Source organism: Leptopilina boulardi, unplaced genomic scaffold (assembly GCF_019393585.1).
Source record: "Leptopilina boulardi isolate dan_hultmark-lab unplaced genomic scaffold, ZJU_Lbou_2.1 LbouV2_371, whole genome shotgun sequence".
Classification (NCBI taxonomy): Eukaryota; Metazoa; Arthropoda; class Insecta; order Hymenoptera; family Figitidae; genus Leptopilina; species Leptopilina boulardi.
Window position 1 is genome coordinate 2,479,678 of NW_026137942.1, and position 20,906 is coordinate 2,500,583.

Sequence of the window (20,906 nt, forward strand, 5' to 3'; positions counted from 1 at the left end):
ACTTTAAATAAGGCAGAAATAAATTACACGACTACTGAAAAAGAATTATTAGCAATAGTATGGGCAGTTAAACATTTTAGACACCATCTTTTTGGACGAAGATTTAAAATTGTAACAGATCACAAACCCTTAGTTTGGTTATTTAATGTAAAAGATCCGACAAGCAGATTAATGAGATGGAGACTAAAATTAGAAGAATACGATTATGAAATTATTTACAAAACAGGAATTGCCAACACAAACGCTGACGCCTTATCGCGCATTCCAAGGGTTCAGATGACAACAGACGGTACATATGATACGTTACAACAGCAGAACGCGCGTACTACAGGTGTAAACGAGGAAAATGAGAACATGGAAGTAGATACGCAAACAGAAGACGACAACTCAATCATTGATGACGAAAATAAATACGAAAATATGGAAATAGATTCACAGACAGAAGAAAGTGATCAATCAATAATTAAAGACGAATTCAAGGTAATAAAAACTATAAAATTGATTACAGGTACTAAAGAAAAAAGGCAAGGGTATGCAAATTATTCTCTTTTGGAACCGATAAGTAACTTGAGAGATATACTTAAACCTATAAGAGACACAAATTATATTTGGAAAATATTAGTTTATGGAAGAAAAACAATACCTAAAGAAAGAGCTATATACAAAATAGTAAGAGATTTTAACGAGGAAACAGAAGTACAATGGATCAGAGATATACCTCAAATAGATAATGATGACGCGAATAAAATACGATTAAAAAGAAACAAAATAGAACAAACAGGACAGTTAATTATAAAACGAGAATTTGGACCGACAAGGATAAAAGAAATTTGGATCACTAACGAAGAAACAGAAGAAAATGACAAAATAAAAATTAGTCCTCAGGTGACAGATGATCAATTATCAGAATTTTTAGAAAAAGAAACTAAAGAAGAAAGATTAAGAATTATTTACGAGGATATAGATGAAAGGAAAATATCGAGGATTCTTTTTAAAATATGGAAAGGAGGTGACAAGGAAATATATTTAATAAAGAAACACATTGAAACGAATAGAAGAAAAATTATAGCAGAAGCACATGAAGGAATATTAGGAGGACACTATTCTAAAGATATTACAGTACAAAAGATAAGAAATATGACAAACTGGCCCAACATTACAAAAGATGTTGAAGACTTCATCAAAACATGTGATTTATGTCAACGATTTAAACAAAATGAAAGAAAACAAGAATATTATGAATAATCAGACATACCAGAAGGACCAAATGATAAAATATCAATAGATATAGTGGGACCATTAAATGAAACTACCAGCGGAAATAAATATATTTTGGTGATTCAAGATTTTTTAACTAGATATGTGCATTTAGAATCATTGAAGGACAAATCAGCAACTTTAGTCATAGATGCTATGTGGAAAGGATATTTAAAAACGAACGGTAAACCTTTAGAAATACTAACAGACAATGGGAAAGAATTTATTAATAACGAATTTTCAGATCTAATGACCGAATTAAAAATAAAACATGTAAAGACTTCAGTTTATCATCCACAAAGTAATGGAAAGAATGAAAGATCACACAAGAAGATTAATGAATATTTAAGTATTTATGCGCAAAAAGATGAATGGGAAAAGAGTTACCTAAAGCAATGTTAACATACAATATGACAATAAATAGGATTACAGGATTTTCTCTATTTGAACTACAAAATGGCAGAAAAGCAAGAGAAGCATTTGAAACATTAAACAAAATAACAAATCTCGTAAAGAAAAACGAATTAAAACAATTAGAACACGAAAACAAATTACATGTTGCAAGAAGAAAAATCAATGAATCTCAAAGAAAACAAATACTGACTGATAAAAAGACAATTTCAGTTGGGGAGCAAATATTGATAAGAAATCATATGAGAAAAAAGGGAGACCCTTTGTGGTTAGGACCATTTATAGTTTTACATAAAATTGGAAATACATATACAATAGAAAATAATCGAAAGGTTCATAGGGAAGATATTAAGAAATATTTTGTTTTAGATAGTGAAGAAGACGATTTGGATGACGACAATAATGGCGATCTTGATGAAGATTTTGATAATGAGCCTCGGGCTGGTTGTAGCAGAAACTGATTATAATATAACGGAATTAAAAGACAATATATATAAAGAAGAAATAGGAAAAGTGTATTTATATTCAGAGGAATGGAAATTGATGATTATGATAAACATTACAAGAACCGAAGATAGAATAGTTGTTATTCAAAAAGTGTTAACGCAGGTTAGTCATCTTTGCATGACTAAATGTCAAGAAAATTACGAAATTAAAACTATCTCTTCTAGATTTAGTCGTTTAAGAAAAAAGGAATCACTATTATATAACATAATGGGTAAACAAAGAGTTAAAAGAGGACTTTTAAATGTAATAGGAGACGCATCAAAAATATTATTTGGCACATTAAGCGATTCAGATTTAAATATAATTAATAAAGAATTCGATCAATTATATAATGATAATAAGGTCTTAAATGAAGCAATTAAAAACAATACTAAAGTAATAAAAATGATCTTAGATTTATCATCTCAAGATTATAAGTTCTTAGAAAATAAACTTGTAGCAGACTACGATATACTAAACCAAATGAAAGCGGAAATAAATAATAACAAAAAGAGTTTGTTTATTCAACAAAAATTATTAATAGCTGAAACGTTAATAGAAGAAATGAACGACGACATAGATTTAGCAATAAGTTCAATTAATTTAGGGAAGCATGGAATTATAAACCCCCAAATTTTAACGCCTAGAATGTTGCATGAAACAATTGATGGATTTGAAAAGGAATTTAGGACTAAATATCACATCGAAAGCGATGAAAGAAACTATCAACATATTATAGACATTAGTGAAATTACTACAATTATAAAAAATCATCACTTAGTATACATAATTAAAATTCCGATTTTAGATGAAAAAGAAATGACAATAGTAAGAAGTTTACCAATTCCAGAACGAATAATTAATGGTCAAGCTATGGTGTTTTTACCAAACCACGAATATATTTTGCAAACGAAAACTGAATACATACCGATTGACAAGACAGATTTAGAAAAATGTAGTAATATAGAAGACTATAAAATTTGTAAGAGAAATCAACCGAATTATTTAATATATCAAACAGAAAATTGGGACGCGGATTTAATAAAAATGTCTAACAGAAATTGTCTAAAATCTCCATTACTAATCAGCGATGAAACATTTATGAAAAGAGAAACAGATTATATATGTATATTTGTAAAAGAAACAGTTATAGATATAGTATGCAAAAATAATAATTATACTGGTAAAAAATTGGGTACTTATCTAATAACAGGGAATAGATGTAAGCTATATACGAATGAAATAAAGCTAGATCTTAATAAACCGATGAAAAATATAAGTAGATACTTTGAGGATAAAATCACAATAGAATTAGATTTTGAGAAAGACGATTTAAAATTAATTAATGATAAATTACCAAAATTACCAAGATTTCTTAATTTAGATAGAATAAAAGAAGCGAAAATTAGTATGGAAGATACCGAAGCGATGCTAGATAAATTAAAGACACATGAAAGATTTAAGAGTTGGACAGAAAAGTCTTTGACGTATTTAGAGTACATAGGATATGCAAGTATTGTAATTATAATCTTCTATATAATGTTTAAAACGGGAATTATACAGTGTATTTTAAATTTAATAAGATATTGTATTGGGAACTGTTATACAAATCGTAGTTTTAACAATACAGGTCCAACGCAGTTTGTAGCTACTGAGAAAAATCTACCAGGATTAAATTTTGAATTACATTCGAAACCTCCTAGAAGGAAACCTGCATCGAATTTTTAAATAAATGTTAATTTGAAAATCATCGATAGTTTAAAGGGGGGAGGTGTCGACAGTATGAAGTATGAGTGTGTATTGTAAAGAGTGGGGACTATTGCACAGTCCTTTAAAACTAATGCATAAGCAGGTGTGGTCAGATTAATTAGTCGCTATTCAAAGTGATAGCACGGTTAGTAAATTGTCTTCCAAAAAGACTCAGTGAAGCTTTGGAAGGATTGATTATCTCCAAGTTTTTGTACTTTGCTTGTTAAATAAATAAAGTAGAGTTTGTTCTCAGTTGAGTAACCAACTCACAAAAATAATATTATTAGTTGTTTCTTACGGCGACAACACATTCTATAAATTATTAAAAATTATAATGTCAATGTAAAATAAAACAGTAAATTAAACAAATATTAAATTAATAACTTCTCTTTAGATATTTAAAACAATATTTTCTAATGAAATACGTATTTAAGGGTGAAAATTTCCCAACTGGGCCACCTAAAACTGACTTTTCAAATTTAAAATATTTTTTTTCATAATCTATTGCAGGAAGCCGAATTAAAAACATTCCTGAAATGCGTTTTTAAAAAAATTAATTTTTTAATTATTTATTAACAATTGAATATTTTGTTACCTTTCCACTAAATTTGCAATTACTCCGTTGCTTTTTAATGAAATTTAATAAAATTTGGTGAGTATATAGAAAAATTATGTCTCTTTGAAATGCAATAAAAATTTTAATTAACCTTTATTGTTTATGCAAAAAAAATTGTTTATTTAATAAACAAATGAATATTTAAACTATTTCTCATATGTTTAGGAAAAAATTTCAAAAACGACATAAATCTACACATTCTCAACTTTAATTTAAAAAAAAAAATCTTAGTACCTTTAAAAGTGAGTGAATTACGCGAATTTTAAGAGCGACGTGCAAGCGCAGCAACAGCCACCACTGCCGCGCGAGGCGCGCTACTACGCGTTGAAGCCTGTTCGCTGTTATTGACTTGAATTTGGTAATATCAATTTATTACTTTCAATTGTTTCTTAATACATGGATTTTTCTTATTTAACTGTTTCGACCATTTTACTATTGTTAGGTTAGAATTTGATATAAATTTTATATTCTGTATTTAAAGAAAGTAATATTTCTTCCCTGAGTTTCAGTTATATGTATACCAACCCATTGATTGACCAGTGATTATTAACTGATTATCAGTTAAAATTCACTCAAGAATCACGGAATTTATATAACTGGAAATCTAATAAATTTCACTAATTCTGATGTAAAATGCGAATTACGGTAACATAAAGTGTAATGTCAATACTTGCTACAACGTGTTGAAACTTGATTTTATGAAATTAATTTCAATCTCTTTAATGATAGTGTTTAGTTTGATTCTTTATCAGTTTTATAAGTTTCTTTTGATCGGTTTTTGAACAAGTTTTAAAAATGACCCCTCCTCCTAAGTGTTGTAATCCTTTTAATATTAAAGGTCACAATTGCTACAGAGAAAATTTGAAATTAATAACTAAAAATTGTGACGAAAGATTGAGTGTTTTTTATAATTCGTACATGTGCGCTAAATGCAAATCAAAAGCTTATAAAAGAAAAAATGATATCAGATTCCAAAACTGCAACATTAGTAAAAATCAAGAAATTAATTCAGAAATAAAAAACACAAATGAAGATAATGAAGAATCAGTGATAAATGAAATAGAACCAAAAAATAATGACGAAGATTATGTTTGTATCAGTGTTGATAATAATGTAAAGAAAATTAAACTTATGGAAACTGTTAAAAAGGCAATTTTTTCTCCTACTGAATCTCTAAAAAATTTATCTGACATTGATAAAACAATGCTTTCAAAAACTTTTTCTGAAATTATCACCAAAAACAGAGTTTCTAGTTCTTCGGCAGAATTAGAAAACAATAATTGGCTTCCTGATTTTAAAATTGCTTTTAATAAAGCATCAACAAAAGCAGACAAATCAATTTTAATAATAAAATAAAATAATATTTTACTGTTTTATGTTTTTAATAGATGCCAATTACTGACCATTAGTGAAACAGTTGAAACATTCATGAAGAAGTTTGCAGATGAACTTCCTGAAGTTATGAAACACGACTTTCTTGCCAAATCGCAGGCTGAATATTTAGAAAAACTTAAAAATTCTCTTAAAGAAGGCGAGTTCATTGTAACAATGGACTTTTCGGAAAATTATTCGTTTGAAATGCAGGATGCCATTCAATCGCAACACTGGTGCAAAGAACAGGCTACTTTGCACGTTTATGTGGTATATTATAAAGACACAGAATTGATAAAACACAAAAATTTTGTTGTTTTGTCTGATTGCTTAAATCACGACGCCACTTCTGTGCATTTATACAATACTAAATTGATTGAATTTTTAAAAGAGAAATTCGGTTCAGAAAAAATTAAAAAAATTTTCTACTTTTCCGATGGAGCAGGTTCGCAATATAAGAACAAATTTAATTTTGTGAATTTGTTATTTCATCGAAAAGATTTTAATTTACCAGCGGAGTGGAACTTTTTTGCGACTGCACACGGAAAAGGAGCGTGTGATGGTGTTGGGGGTAGCGTGAAAAGAAACGCATATCGTACAAACTTACAAACAAAAAACAACACCCAAATTACAAATACAACAAAACTTTTTGAATGGGCACAAAGTTTTTTCAAAAAAATCGATTTCTCATTGTGTTCCATTAAAGAGTATGAAAATCATAAGGAATTTTTAAAAACTCGCTTTTTATCGGCTAAAACAATTAAAAACACTCGCCAATACCATTGTTACAGACCCGTTGATGAGAAACAATTGGAATGTAAAATTTTCTCTACTGATATACTAATTCGGTTACTTGCAAAATAATTCAATGAATATTCGTTTTTTGAAAAAATTCTCAAAAAAGGTGTAATGAAAAGTTATATGATTGTTAAATAATAAAATAAAGAAAAAATTTGATATTCAAGAATTCTAGTCAATAATTCGATAACAGCGAATAAGCTTCAACGCGTAGTAGCGCGCCGCGCGCGGCAGTGGTAGCTGTTGCAGCGCTTGCACGTCGCTCTTAAAATTCGCGTAATTCACTCATTTTTTAAAGGTACTAAGATTTTTTTTTTAAATTAAAGTTGAGAATGTGTAGATTTATGTCGTTTTTGAAATTTTTTCCTAAACATATGAGAAATAGTTTAAATATTCATTTGTTTATTAAATAAACAATTTTTTTTGCATAAACAATAAAGGTTAATTAAAATTTTTATTGCATTTCAAAGAGACATAATTTTTCTATATACTCACCAAATTTTATTAAATTTCATTAAAAAGCAACGGAGTAATTGCAAATTTAGTGGAAAGGTAACAAAATATTCAATTGTTAATAAATAATTAAAAAATTAATTTTTTTAAAAACGCATTTCAGGAATGTTTTTAATTTGGCTTCCTGCAATAGATTATGAAAAAAAATATTTTAAATTTCAAAAGTCAGTTTTAGGTGGCCCAGTTGGGAAATTTTCACCCTTAATGAAGTTACAAAAAAAATTTTGTTTATTTGAACGTTCAAAACTTTTGGCTCATCTCAACTGAATTAAAATTTTAAAAAAAGCAAGTACAATGGAAAAAGTTATATCAGGAATTAGCCTAACATCCAACGACGAAATGAATTCCTTTCTTCCAGGGGACAACTCAATGCAGATTCTTTAATTATTTAAATTTTATATAAAATATTTTTCTGGATCACGTGGTTAATTTTTTTCATCATAATTATTCTGTCGTTTAAAGTACTACATTAAGAAAAAAAATTTATTTTTTAAATTAAAAATAATATAAATTCCCATTTTTATTCTCATAATCTTATATTCCATTCATTAATTTTTTTAATTTTAAAAAATAAGGACATAATTAACAATATTCATAAATTCCATTATGTTGAATACTGCATAAAATTCGATAGGAAATCCTTTAATTATGTGAAAAAGTGTGAAAAGCAGAAAATCAACAATTAAGAATGTGTGTGTATATCTTCATGACTTAGTCAACCTGTTTTCAAAAGAACCAGAAATGCTTAAGAAGGCAAAGAGAACAGTCGGATTTTCAAGTTGTCATATTTCGCTCGTATTTCCTTGTAACTTGCTATTTTTCCATAAAGTTTACAGTGCAATTTAATAAAGAGATTGTTAACCACTACATGTGTCTGGATTTATTTATAAATTACGACAAACTTCACTTTCAGTGCGTGATCTCTTTCTTGTCGAACAATCATCAATTAACTGTTTATTTAGTAAATAACAAAATGGTCCTTCGAGCCGGATGTGCTGAAAGTGTTAATAAATAAATAAATCTCAGTATGAATTCTTCAAAGTGAACTTGTGATTTTCTAGTATATGAGACATTCTTGCACTCATACTTATTTGTAATAGCAAGTGATGTGTTGTGTGTGATTCATAACAACTTTTTCTACCATGCTAATGTTCCATGGCATATCTGTGTGTTACGAGATGAAAGGAAACTTAAAACTTTCCGTCCAAAACAATTCACATTGACTTTTACAAAAGTGTGAATATTTTCGCTTGTAAACTGGCAAGCGTGGTACTTAATTCAATTTCAACTACCACTGTTCCTCGTGTTTAATTCAAATACACCACGATGCCACCAAAACAACTTTCTGTGGATTTAGACTCGGAATTATCCACGTTTGATAGAAACTGTCGACTTATCAGAAATTTCGTTATCAATCTTGAAAAACTGGGAGCAGCTGCTCAATCTACCGCCGTTTTGAATGGGCGACTTAAGCTATTAAACACATATTGGACCAATTGTCAACAAGCGAGTTCCTACATCGAATTATGGGCAACAGAGGACGAAAGGGAACAACTTCCGTATTTTACAAAATCATACGCCGATCAGGTGGAGGCATCATTTCTTCATACCTACGATTACATCAATGAGAAGCTAGCTGCGTTAGAACAAAGCAACACGTCAAGGTCGTCAACTTCTGGTACCGCAAACGACAATGTAAGTCCATATAAAATAAAACTTTCTGTAATAAAAATACAAACTTTTTCGGGTGTTGTGACTGAGTGGGTAAAATTTAGACAAATTTTTACTTTGTTAGTGATTGACAATCCTGAATTAACAAATGTTCAAAGATTGCATTATTTGATTGCGTATGTGTCAGATGAGGCAGCTAAATTAATAGCGCATATTACTCTGTCGGATGCCAATTTCGATATCGCTTGGCAATTACTTGTACAACAATATGAAAATCGTCGTTCAATCATCGATGCTCATTTTAATCAATTTTTTTCTATTCCTCCGGTAGGATCTCACACACTGGCGGGTTTAAAAATTTTACATTCGAGTTACACTGAAGCATTGAATGCATTGCGCGCATTAGATCGAGATGTTGATCACTGGAATGATATTGTCGTTTATTATTTGATTCAAAAACTTGATAAGGAGTCGCGAGAATTTTGGGAATGTCAATTGGAAGATGAAACAACGTACACAACTCTTGAATTATTTTCAAAGGTTATTAATAAAAGAATTAGAACTCTAACCGCATTAGAATCATCTGTCAATCAAAACTCTCAAGCAGAAAATAAAAATTCTAAACCAAATAATAACAAAACATTGCGCGTGCATCACAATCAATCAACTGCAAAAATTATTTGTCCGCTTTGCAACTCGAATCACAGATTGATGCAATGTGAAAAATTTAAAAATTCTAACTTTTCAGAACGACAAAATTTCGTGAAAAAAATAACATTTGCTTTAACTGTTTATGTCGGGGACATTCTGTAAAAAAATGCAAAAGCAAATATACCTGTTCTCAGTGCAAACGAAAGCACCACACTCTGTTGCACAAATCGGGCTCAATTTCAAATACTACCAATTCCAACAATTCCAACAATTTCAACGACAATCCAACTCCTTCGTGTTCAAAAAATGATAACAACAATGAATCATCTCCCTTAGAGCTTACGTCTATTCATGGTAATCTTAAAAATAAAGCCACTCTTCTAGCTACTGCATGGGTTCAAATTGAATCCAGTGAAGGACGTAAGGTCAAGGTCAGTGCATTGATTGATCAGTGTACTGATACTACTTTTATTTCCGAAAATTTAAGTCAATCATTGAAATTAAAAAGAAAAAAAACATTTGCTCGAGTTTCTGGTCTTGGGGGAAAAGTAACAAGTAACTTAACAACTATCGCTTCATTTAAATTAAGTCCGATAAATCAAGGTGAAAAGGGTTTGTGGTGTCAAGCATTTGTCATACCAAAAATTACTAATTATTCTCCACCGCAAATGAACATTGATCAATCAATGATGCATTTCAAGGACTTAACCTTGGCAGATCCCAATCCTACTTCAATGATAACAATCGATTTATTAATCGGTGCAGATCTTTACTCCTCAATCAATCTCGATGGGGTGAAAAAGAAGGCAAAAAATGACCTTGTCGCTCAAAATACAATTTTTGGGTGGATTCTTTCCGGTAACGTTTCTTCTTTCTCGCATTCACATGGGACAATTCATGTGCACCATTGCAATTTTCAAGAACTAAAATTTGATCTTCAAAAATTTTGGGAAATTGAAGAACTTCCGCCCCAAACTTTTAAGTTTTCGGAAGATATAAAATGCGAAGAGCATTTTGTATCTACACGTTATTGTGTCCCTTCTGGCAGATATGTAGTTCGCCATCCATTTAAATAGGGACCCCCCATTGACATCGGAGAATCTAAATCCAAGGCCCTTGCCTCTTTCCTGCGGCTAGAAAAACAATTTGAAAAATCAATCTCATTGAGAACCCATTATTCAACATTTATGATGGATTATGAAGGATCAGGTCATATGTCGATAGCACGTGATATTTGTCAGTTTAATCAAGCTGTTTTCCTACCTCATCACGCAGTAATTCGACTTGATCACCAAACTACGAAACTACGTGTAGTTTTCAATGCGTCTTCGAAAACAAAAAATAATACGTCCTTAAACGATCACTTGTTTTCAGGCCCCAATTTACAAAAGGATTTGGTTTCCATTCTTCTCAATTGGAGAAATTATCAGTACGTTTTCATAGCTGACATTATTGCAATGTACAGACAAATTCTCATGGATCCAGTCGATCGTCAATATCAGTTAATTTTTTGGCGTTATCCTGGGGAACCTGAAATCAAAATTTACGAGTTAAATACCATAACATTTGGCACTTTTTCTGCCCCTTTCCAAGCACAGCGGGTCATTCTTCAATTAATTAAAGATGAAGGTCAAAATTATCCTTTGGCTGTTTCAGTTCTCGAAAATGATCGGTATGTCGATGATGTAATGTCAGTGGATGAAGAAATTGATCAAGCAATTGAAAAGAGAAATCAAGTAACTCAATGTTTACAAACAGCTGGATTTGTATTGCGAAAATGGGCTAGCAATTGTTTCGAAATTATAAAAGACCTGAATCCAGAAAATCACGGTCTCGCGTTAGAAAAACCTTTTGATGTTGAAGGTGAAATCAAGGTTTTAGGTCTCAAATGGAAACCACACCTTGATTCGTTCAAATTTCATACCAATGTCCCAGAAAAGGGAGAACCTACGAAGCGAAACATTCTTTCTCTTATAGCTCGCTTATACGATCCGTTAGGGTGGTTGTCTCCAGTCATCGTCATTCCAAAAATTCTTATACAAGAATTGTAGAAACTTTCAATTGATTGGGATGAAAAGGTCCCTGATCATATCAGTAACAAGTGGAAATTGTTTTACGAACAATTAAAATATTTGAACGATGTCAAAATTCCACGGTGGACTGGATACAAAAAATCCGCGAATTCAATTGATTTACATGGTTATTGTGACACGTCAGAACAGGCTTACTCTGCAGTGATTTATTTAGTTCTTGAAACAGAAATGAAAGAAAGAAAGGTTTCGCTCATTTTTGCAAAAACAAAAGTAGCACCAGTCAAAAAATTAACAATTCCAAAACTAGAATTGAACGCTGCTTGGTTATTGACTCGAAGCTTACTTTACGTTATTAAATCGCTAAAAATTCAAATAAATAATGTAAATTGTTGGTGTGACTCCACGATTGTTTTACGTTGGCTCAAAAAATTACCGTCTGAAATAAAGGTTTTTGTTTCAATTCGCATCGCTTACATTCAAAATAAATTGCCTCAAGCTACATGGAGACATGTACCTACTTTCGAAAACACCGCCGATTGTGCGAGCAGAGGAGTATTTCCAGCAAATTTAACACATCACAATCTCTGGTGGACAGGTCCCGAATGGCTAATTCTTGACTCAAATTCGTAACCCAATCAAAATTTTCTTTCAAATGAACCCATCACTTTAGAAGTGAAACAAGTTCATATTGCTGAAATTGAATCTACTGAATATAATGTGTCTACTTGGACTTTACCCAATGACGTTTCATCTTGGTTAAGATTGGTTCGAGTGACAGCATTCGTATTTCGATTCATTCAACTGTGTCGATTTCCTAACGTAGCTCTTACAAAAAATTTCCTTCACGTCGAAGAATTAAAAAGCGCTGAATTATTTTGGATTAAACACGTTCAAATGAATTTTTCTTTAAGGAAATTTTTGCTCTAAAAAACAAAACTCGACTTCTAATGTCAAGTCCGTTACTGTCATTAGACATATTTCTCGATCAATTTGGTTTGATTAGGGTAGGAGGGCGTTTGCATCATTCAGAAATGCCTTCAGAACAACGTCATCCTATTTTACTACCTAAGTGCAGAATTTCCCAGTTGCTTGTGCTTTACATGCATTTAAAAACGTATCATGGAGGCATACAATTGACACTAAGAGTTTTGCGAGAACGCTTTTGGATTCTGAAAGTTCGCAACTTGGTTCGAAAGATCATCCATGCTTGTGTCACTTGCGTTCGAGTGAAAGCAAAAACCGAAGAGCAATTTATGGCAAAATTGCCAGCAGTTCGAGTTCAAATTTCACGACCCTTTTCGCACTACGGAGTGGATTACGCAGGTCCCATTTTAGTAAGAAATTCGTCAGGGCGCGGTTATAAAAGTCACAAGGCATACATTTCTTTATTTGTTTGCCTATCCACAAGAGCAATTTATCTTGAATTAGTTCACGATTACTCGACAGCAGCATTTATTGCTGCGTTAGAAAGATTTTGTGCTCGTTGCGGTTTTCCTATTTGTATGTACTCGGATAATGGCACAACTTTCCAAGGTGCTGAACGAGAATTGCGTGAAGCTTTCAAAACTGTCACGAATGATCCGAAATTAAGGAATCATTTTGCGTCGGATCAGATCAATTGGCAATTTTTGCCCCCTTCGGCACCTCATCATGGGGGACTGTGGGAAGCAGGCGTAAAAAGTGTCAAGCACCATTTAAAACGCACGCTGAAATCCGCCACTCCTACAGGGGAGGAACTCACTACCTTGCTATGCAATATTGAAGCATGCTTAAATTCACGTCCAATCGCTCCCTTAAAAGACGATGTTTCGTCATTTGATGCACTAACTCCTGGCCACTTTTTAGTTGGCTCTGCATTAAAGACCATTCCTATGCCCTCTGTCCTTGATGAGAATGAAAATCGACTGAATCGATGGAAATCCATGCAACAAAAATGCGAACAATTTTGGAAAATTTGGTCCAAAGATTATTTACACTCGTTGCAGCCGAGGTCAAAGTGGCGTTATAGTAAACCGAATTTGGAGAAGGGTAATCTGGTTTTGTTAAAATGTGCACTATTGCCTCCAACAAAGTGGGAGCTTGGTCGCATTATTGAATGCTTTCCCGAAAGTGAAAATATAGTTAGAACAGTAAAGGTTCAAACAGCGCGATCTACTTATGTTCACCCAATAACACAACTTGTAAAACTGCCAATTTCTGATTCGAACAACTAAGCGATAACCGAAAACTAAAAATCGTTGTTATTTCATCTCTCAAATTAAATTTTTTTTTTTGATAAAATCTTATTTTATTTTATGTCAACGGTACATCATACTGTTTGAAATTTGTATATAGTGTAAATAGACATTAGTTTTAAGACGAAAAAAATACTTCATATAAATCTTTCGATATAAAAGTGTTACGAGCAAAAATTAAATATTGCACATAATGATAGAACAAATCATGTACTACGTTCCGACTAAAGATATCAATATTCGTTTGTAATAAAAAAAAAAAAGATAATACTATTTCATTTCAATCTGGTTCCATACAGCATTTCTTGAATGCTCTAGTTTAATTTTGAATCTGCAAAGATTCAACGCGGGCGGTTATTGTTGAATACTGTATAAAATTCGATAGGAAATTATGTGAAAAAGTGTGGAAAGCAGAAAATCAACAATTAAGAATGTGTGTGTATATCTTCTTGACTCAGTCAACCTGTTTTCAAAAGAACCAGAAATGCTTAAGAAGGCAAAGAGAACAGTCGGATTTTCAAGTTGTCATATTTCGCTCGTATTTCCTTGTAACTTGCTATTTTTCCATAAAGTTTACAGTGCAATTTAATAAAGAGATTGTTAACCACTACATGTGTCTGGATTTATTTATAAATTACGTCAAACTTCACTTTCAGTGCGTGATCTCTTTCTTGTCGAACAATCATCAATTAACTGTTTATTTAGTAAACAACACATTAAATTATTCAAAATTGGTAATTAATTTTTAATATATTTATATTATGCAGAAAATACAATTTTTATTTCCTAATAATAAGTGAAAAGAAGATTATGTTAAAATATTTTTTGGACACATTAATTTTACTTATCATGATTATTATGTCGTTTAAAGTACTACTATATTAACAAAAAAAATTTTTAAATCATATAAATTCTTATTTTTATTCTCATAATGTTATATTACATTTAATAAGAAGCGTGATTAAAGGTAAACGAATATAATACGATTATCTTTCAAGACCTCCATGGAATCGGCGTCGCCGCTCAGCACCGAAAATTGTTTTTCACATGACCAAAAATGTCAAATTATTTTATTTAAGGTTTTTAGTCTAAAAATTGCTTTGGAAAATACTTCTAAAGGTATTATGTGGACCCAAATTTTTTTAAAAAATGATTCGATATTTTTGAACTTGTAAATATATTTCGACACTGAGCGTCGACGCCAACTTCAAGGAGGTCTTACAATTACCGAGGACACCAATTGAACAAATAATATCCAATAATGCAACATATGGTAGCGGTGAAATAACCGATTTTCATTATTGTATACCAGTCAAGGTAACACAATATGACATCAATTATACAGTACCAGTAGATGCGCACGTACGAGTGAAAGGGCGATTAAGGGTTAATGAATATAGTACGATCATCTTTCAAGTGCCGAATAGACAGCACATACTTATTCTTGGCGATAAATATTTATCACATATGGAAATGAAACTTGGGATTCATGTAGTAAAATAAACACAAAACTATCGAGATGAATGATATTTCAGAGGAAAATGGAAATCTCATTATTAAGAGAAAAAATAGTCTGATTTTAAAAATATGAATTTATATTATGAATTTTTTTACTTTGAAGGAAATGCCATTAAATTATTATTCTAATAATAAATAAAATATTTATAATAATAATCAAATAACATTTAAATAAATAAACTTACTTTCGCGAAGTTCACAACGTTTCTAATCAATGATTTATGAAAATAAAAATTAATTTTCTATTTGAAAAATTATTTTTTTATTTATCTTTGATTAGAAAGTTGTGAACTTCATCGACGAAAATTTTTTTACAGTTTAGTAACTGGAGTTATCGTGAGATTAGAACCGCCTTATAAACGAAGATCATTGAAATTTGATTCTTCAACAACAAAAACTGACAGAAATGATAATACACCATTCAGGTGTATTTTGAGTAATATGTCGGGCAGGTTTATTCGCATACTATTTTGGTCACCAAGGAAACAGGAATTCGAAGGCTCTGTTTTAAAGCAGGTAAAAGATTTCTAGTATGGTATTTAAAAAATATAATTTTCTACATAAAAAATGTATTATTAACTATTAAGATTACTATACTATGTTATATTTTACTTTTTTCAGATAATTAGGATTTCAAGACCTCACGTCTTATTAGCGAATGCAATGTATAACAAAGGAAGAGAGGATCTAATGGAGATAGAGCTCTCGGTTCAAAAGCACACAGTCGTCGAATTATTGGGGCCAATGCCAACGGAAGAAGAGGAGATAATGTATGAAGAAACAGAATTTAAAAATATTGGATCGTCAGTAGGAAAATTAATTTGTAAGTATATAAAAAATTATTTATTGTTATTTTTTGCTATAATAATATGTTATTATTAAAAAAAATAAAAAATACTTTTTTTTATTTATATTTTTTGTTTTTTTATTTCTTTAATAGCCATTGAGGGATACGTGAGGACACCAATTGAACAAATAATATCCAATAATGCAACATATGGTAGCGGTGCAATAACCGATTTTCATTATCGTATACCAGTCAACGTAACAAATATGGCAGCAATTCAACAGTACCATTAGGTGCGCACGTACGAGTGAAAGGACGTTTAAGGGTTAATGAATAATAATAATATGATCATCTTTCAAGTGCCGAATAGAGAGCACATACTTATTCTTGGCGATAAATATTTATCACATATGGAAATGAAACTTGGGTTTCATGTATTGAAACACAAAAATATCGAGATGAATGATCTTTCAGGAGAAAATGGAAATCTCATGCTTCGAAAAAAATCTTCTCATTCTCCTGACAACACCAGAATTCCGTCAAAGGTATTTACATATAACTAATTATAAAATAATTTTATTATTAAAAATATAAATAAAAAAATATAATTTTAATGTTTTAAATAAATTAATTTTCTCTTTCTTAAAAAAATATTTTTTTTATTTTTAGAAACAAATATTGTTTCCATATAAAAACATCAGGCCTCGGATTGTATTGCTTTTTCAAAATATAATATTTATGTTTTTTAGTATTTAGTAGTACACTCTAAATCTGAATCAGTGAATGTTTCACTGATCTCAATTAATTGGACGAGTTTTCTTAAATTCATTAGTAAAATTTTACTGAGAATCAGTAAAAACCACTGATTGTCAATGAAATTCCACTGATTCATCAAAGAAAACTCGTCCACTGAATTCAAATCAGTGAAATATTCACTAATTCAGATTTAGAGTGTATAAAGTCAACACTATTTTAAATATGTACATTTTTTAAATAATTATTATAACAATTTTTAATTTATGTTTCATTTATCCTTAGATTTCTAAAAACAACGACAATGCAGCAGTAACAGATGAAGATAAAGAAGACATTAACTTTGATTTATTTCTTTAAATAATTTTTATATAATGAAAAATGACACATTTCAGTGTTTTTTCTACTAAAAAAATTTAAGTATTATTAGATATATAAATATATAAAAAACGATTAAAAGATATGAAAACTGTTAAATTTAAAAAAGAGATTTTAAGTTTATTATTATTTTAATAATTAAATTATGATTTTTATTATATTATGAAAAATGACACATATTAGTGTTTTTCTACTAAAAACATTTCAGTATTATTAGATATTGTTACGAACCGAAAAAATATTAATTATAAAATTACTATTTCCTATGTCCTGGAGGCACCAAGCTGCCGAAATAAAAAAAATTCCGTTTATTTTATGGGATCGTGTATCCTATTTTAGAAGAAAACTGCCAAGTTACGTTATTCGAAAATTGAATTTTAAGGGATAAAACACAATGAAACAATTAAGACCCTTTTACACATTTATTTTAAAAAAAGAAATCTTGAATTTAAAATATAGAAATGATACAGTAAGATAAGAAGAAGGAACGATACATGTTTTAAAACTTACTCTACTGCTTATTATACCGTCGCAAGCTAACGAGGGCGAGGCGTCGAGCTGCTTTCCGACGGGCGGAAAAATACACACACTTAGCAAAGCGCGAAAATGTCTGTTGGTAGCGCACGAAAATGCACTCACGGGTCCACCGAATCTAAACAGCGCAGGCACCACACGTGCGGACTGGCCGGTCAAAAAGACAAAAATTCAATAATTTGATTTTATTCAAATTACTGGATTTTTATTAAAGACGACTTCCGTTGGACTTCGTCGGCGTGAAGTATTTACTTTAACTTTTCGTCCGTCCAATTTTAATCACTATCTATGTAGTGGATTGTAAAAATTGAAAATCCGACTCACGGACGGGCTTAGTCCCGGCGTCTCAAAATCGTTTTTATGCCTCTGAAAAATTTCAGAGCTGACTCGCGAATGAGAGTTGTACTGCAATTAATTGACTTCCGCGATGTTCTTTTATATGAACGTTTAGAGACTTCAGGTGGGAAAATTTTGTGGACTAAGGGTTTTTAACATGTGATAAAGGCGTGAGCTCTGGGCCTGTTACTATGCCAATAATGCTGAGTTTTTATTTTCTTTTAATGGTATAGCCAAATATAATAATATGCACTTGATAAAATCAAGCATAATTATTATTGAAAAGACTTGTTGTCTTTTGGATTTATTTTATGAATTTTCCTTGTTGGAAAATGATTTGATTTTTGGTATTTTTACCCTTTTTTTTATTTGCGACAATTACAACTTTGATGTTGTGTTGTCATGAGCATGTAGGATTGTTAGGCCCAGAATACGTAATAAAAAGAGTGGGGGGGGGTAGAGTAAGAAAGGATGGAAGCTGAAGAATTACGTTCAAGGAAAAGCTCATCGCGTAGATTTATTTGAACTATTATTATTATATCCTTTTTTTTCTTTTTTTTCGCGAGAAGTCCAATTTCTAATGTGGCTCCTGTACTCATCCATACTCATTTTTAGACCCGCAAGTGATAATATCGTGCCTCACAAAACAAGGTATCCATTGTTATCATTTGCAAACAATAATTCCGTTAAATTTTAAATTATGAACATTGACGCAGCGTCCAATGCATTCAGGGTGCTGCCGCAATGTTCGTTAACGCACTCGCAACATTCGCAACATTACCGTTCGCTACTTTCTTCAATTTTAAGTGGGGTACATTGCCGCAACGTCTAACGCACTCAGAACGCTGCCGCAATGTTCACTAACACATTCGCAACATTCCCATTTACTAACTTCTACAATTTTCGTTTGGGAACATTGCCGCAACGTCCAACGCATTCGGAACGCTGCCGCAATGTTCATTAACGCACTCGCAACATTAGAATCAAAGATTTTCAATTATATTTCATATATATATATAATGATTTTCACTTTTTAAGGTTATAATTAATTATGAATGCCCGTAGAAATTTGAAATTATATTAGAGTACATGCATATATATCTATTGGTGATATTTATGATTTACATTTTTATTCTAAATAGTTATAATAATAATATGTGCACACATGACATTCCAAGAACAAGGCCCGAGTCCGTTCCCATCGCATTATGCTGACGATTGAATTTTATCGTCAAAGTATTGTATTAAAATTTACGAGAAATAAATTTCAACACAACACAAAAAAATTAAATTTTTAGGTACCACCGTAACAAGCTACCGTGAATGTTCCCGTTTTTGTCCCCAAAAACTATAAGCGACGAGAACGAAATCGGGCTTATAATAATTAAATAATAATATTAATATATCGCATGTAAAAAAAAGAAGAGAAAAGAGAATTATAAGATTTCTTTTATATATTATTTTTGCTGATTCTTTGTCTGGACGTTGGTGCCAGAGAGTCGGATGTGGAGAATCAGGTTGCACTGATAAGGACCAAGGAGCTGCACGTGTAGCAGTCTCCGCGGTCCAGACTCAGCTCCCCTCATTCAGTTTGCTGGCGACCTGTGGGTAGTAGACTTTTCTCGTACCCCATTGTTTCGCGCGACCAGGAAGTGAGTGGTAAAGTGATTTGATTTATGTGGTAAAGTGTGGTGCAAATAGCAACAACAAAAAAAAAGAGAAAGAATAAAAAGTGTTAAAATGAGTGAGAGTGTAATTAATTATCGACAGGGGTTGTTGGGCCTTTTGAAAAAGGTGAAGGGGATGCAGCTGGCCAAAATACAGGAGGAGGAGGAGCGGGCCCCTACATCGGAGGACAAGGATAGGATGGAAAAATTATTTATATGCATCCAACTTCGTAATGTGTTGGGGGGACTCAGTGGGGGAAGAGGGTAAGTCCAAAAATACCTAAGGTTTTGAGAAATTAAAAAATTTGAAAAATTATATTTTTGATAAAATGTTGAAAAATAATAATTTTAATACAATTTTGAAAAATTATAATTTTTTTGATAAAATGTTGAAAAATAATAATTTTAATAAAATTTTGAAAAATTATATTTTCGATAAAATGTTGAAAAATAATAATTTTAGTACAATTTTGAAAAATTATAATTTTTTTGTAAAATGTTGAAAAATAATCATTTTTATAAAATTTTGAAAAATTATAATTTTTTGATAAAATGTTGAAAAATTGTATTTTCGATAAAATTTTGAAAAATTATATTTTCGATAAAATGTTGAAAACTAATAATTTTAATACAATTTTGAAAAATTATAATTTTTTGATAAAATGTTGAAAAATAATAATTTAAATACAATTTTGAAAAATTATAATTTCGATAAAATGTTGAAAAATAATAATTTAAATACAATTTTGAAAAATTATAATTTCGATAAAATGTTGAAAAATAATAATTTTAGTACAATTTTGAAAAATTATAATTTTTTGATAAAATTTTGAAAAATAATAATTTTGATACAATTTTGAAAAATTATATTTTTTTTTGGTAAAACGTTGAAAACTAATAATTTTAATAAAATTTTGAAAAATTATATTTTCGATAAAATGTTGAAAAATAATAATTTTAGTACAATTTTGAAAAATTATAATTTTTTTGTAAAATGTTGAAAAATAATCATTTTTATAAAATTTTGAAAAATTATACTTTTTTTTGGTAAAACGTTGAAAACTAATAATTTTAATAAAATTTTGAAAAATTATATTTTCGATAAAATGTTGAAAAATAATAATTTTAGTACAATTTTGAAAA

The 20,906-nt window shown here is 30.5% G+C and overlaps 1 protein-coding gene across 1 annotated transcript; it reads left to right on the forward strand.

Annotated features, from left to right (window-relative positions):
* The first annotated feature begins 12,587 nt into the window (after positions 1 to 12,587).
* LOC127287553 (uncharacterized) lies at positions 12,588 to 13,769 on the forward strand. The gene has a single exon (XM_051314546.1). The coding sequence runs from the start codon at positions 12,588 to 12,590 to the stop codon at positions 13,767 to 13,769; it is 1,182 nt and encodes a 393-aa protein (XP_051170503.1).
* The last annotated feature ends 7,137 nt before the right edge of the window (positions 13,770 to 20,906 follow it).

What these genes read in the sequence shown, in the direction of transcription:
- LOC127287553 (XM_051314546.1), top strand. Translation starts at nt 12,588, where the DNA reads ATGCCTTCAGAACAACGTCATCCTATTTTACTACCTAAGTGCAGAATT.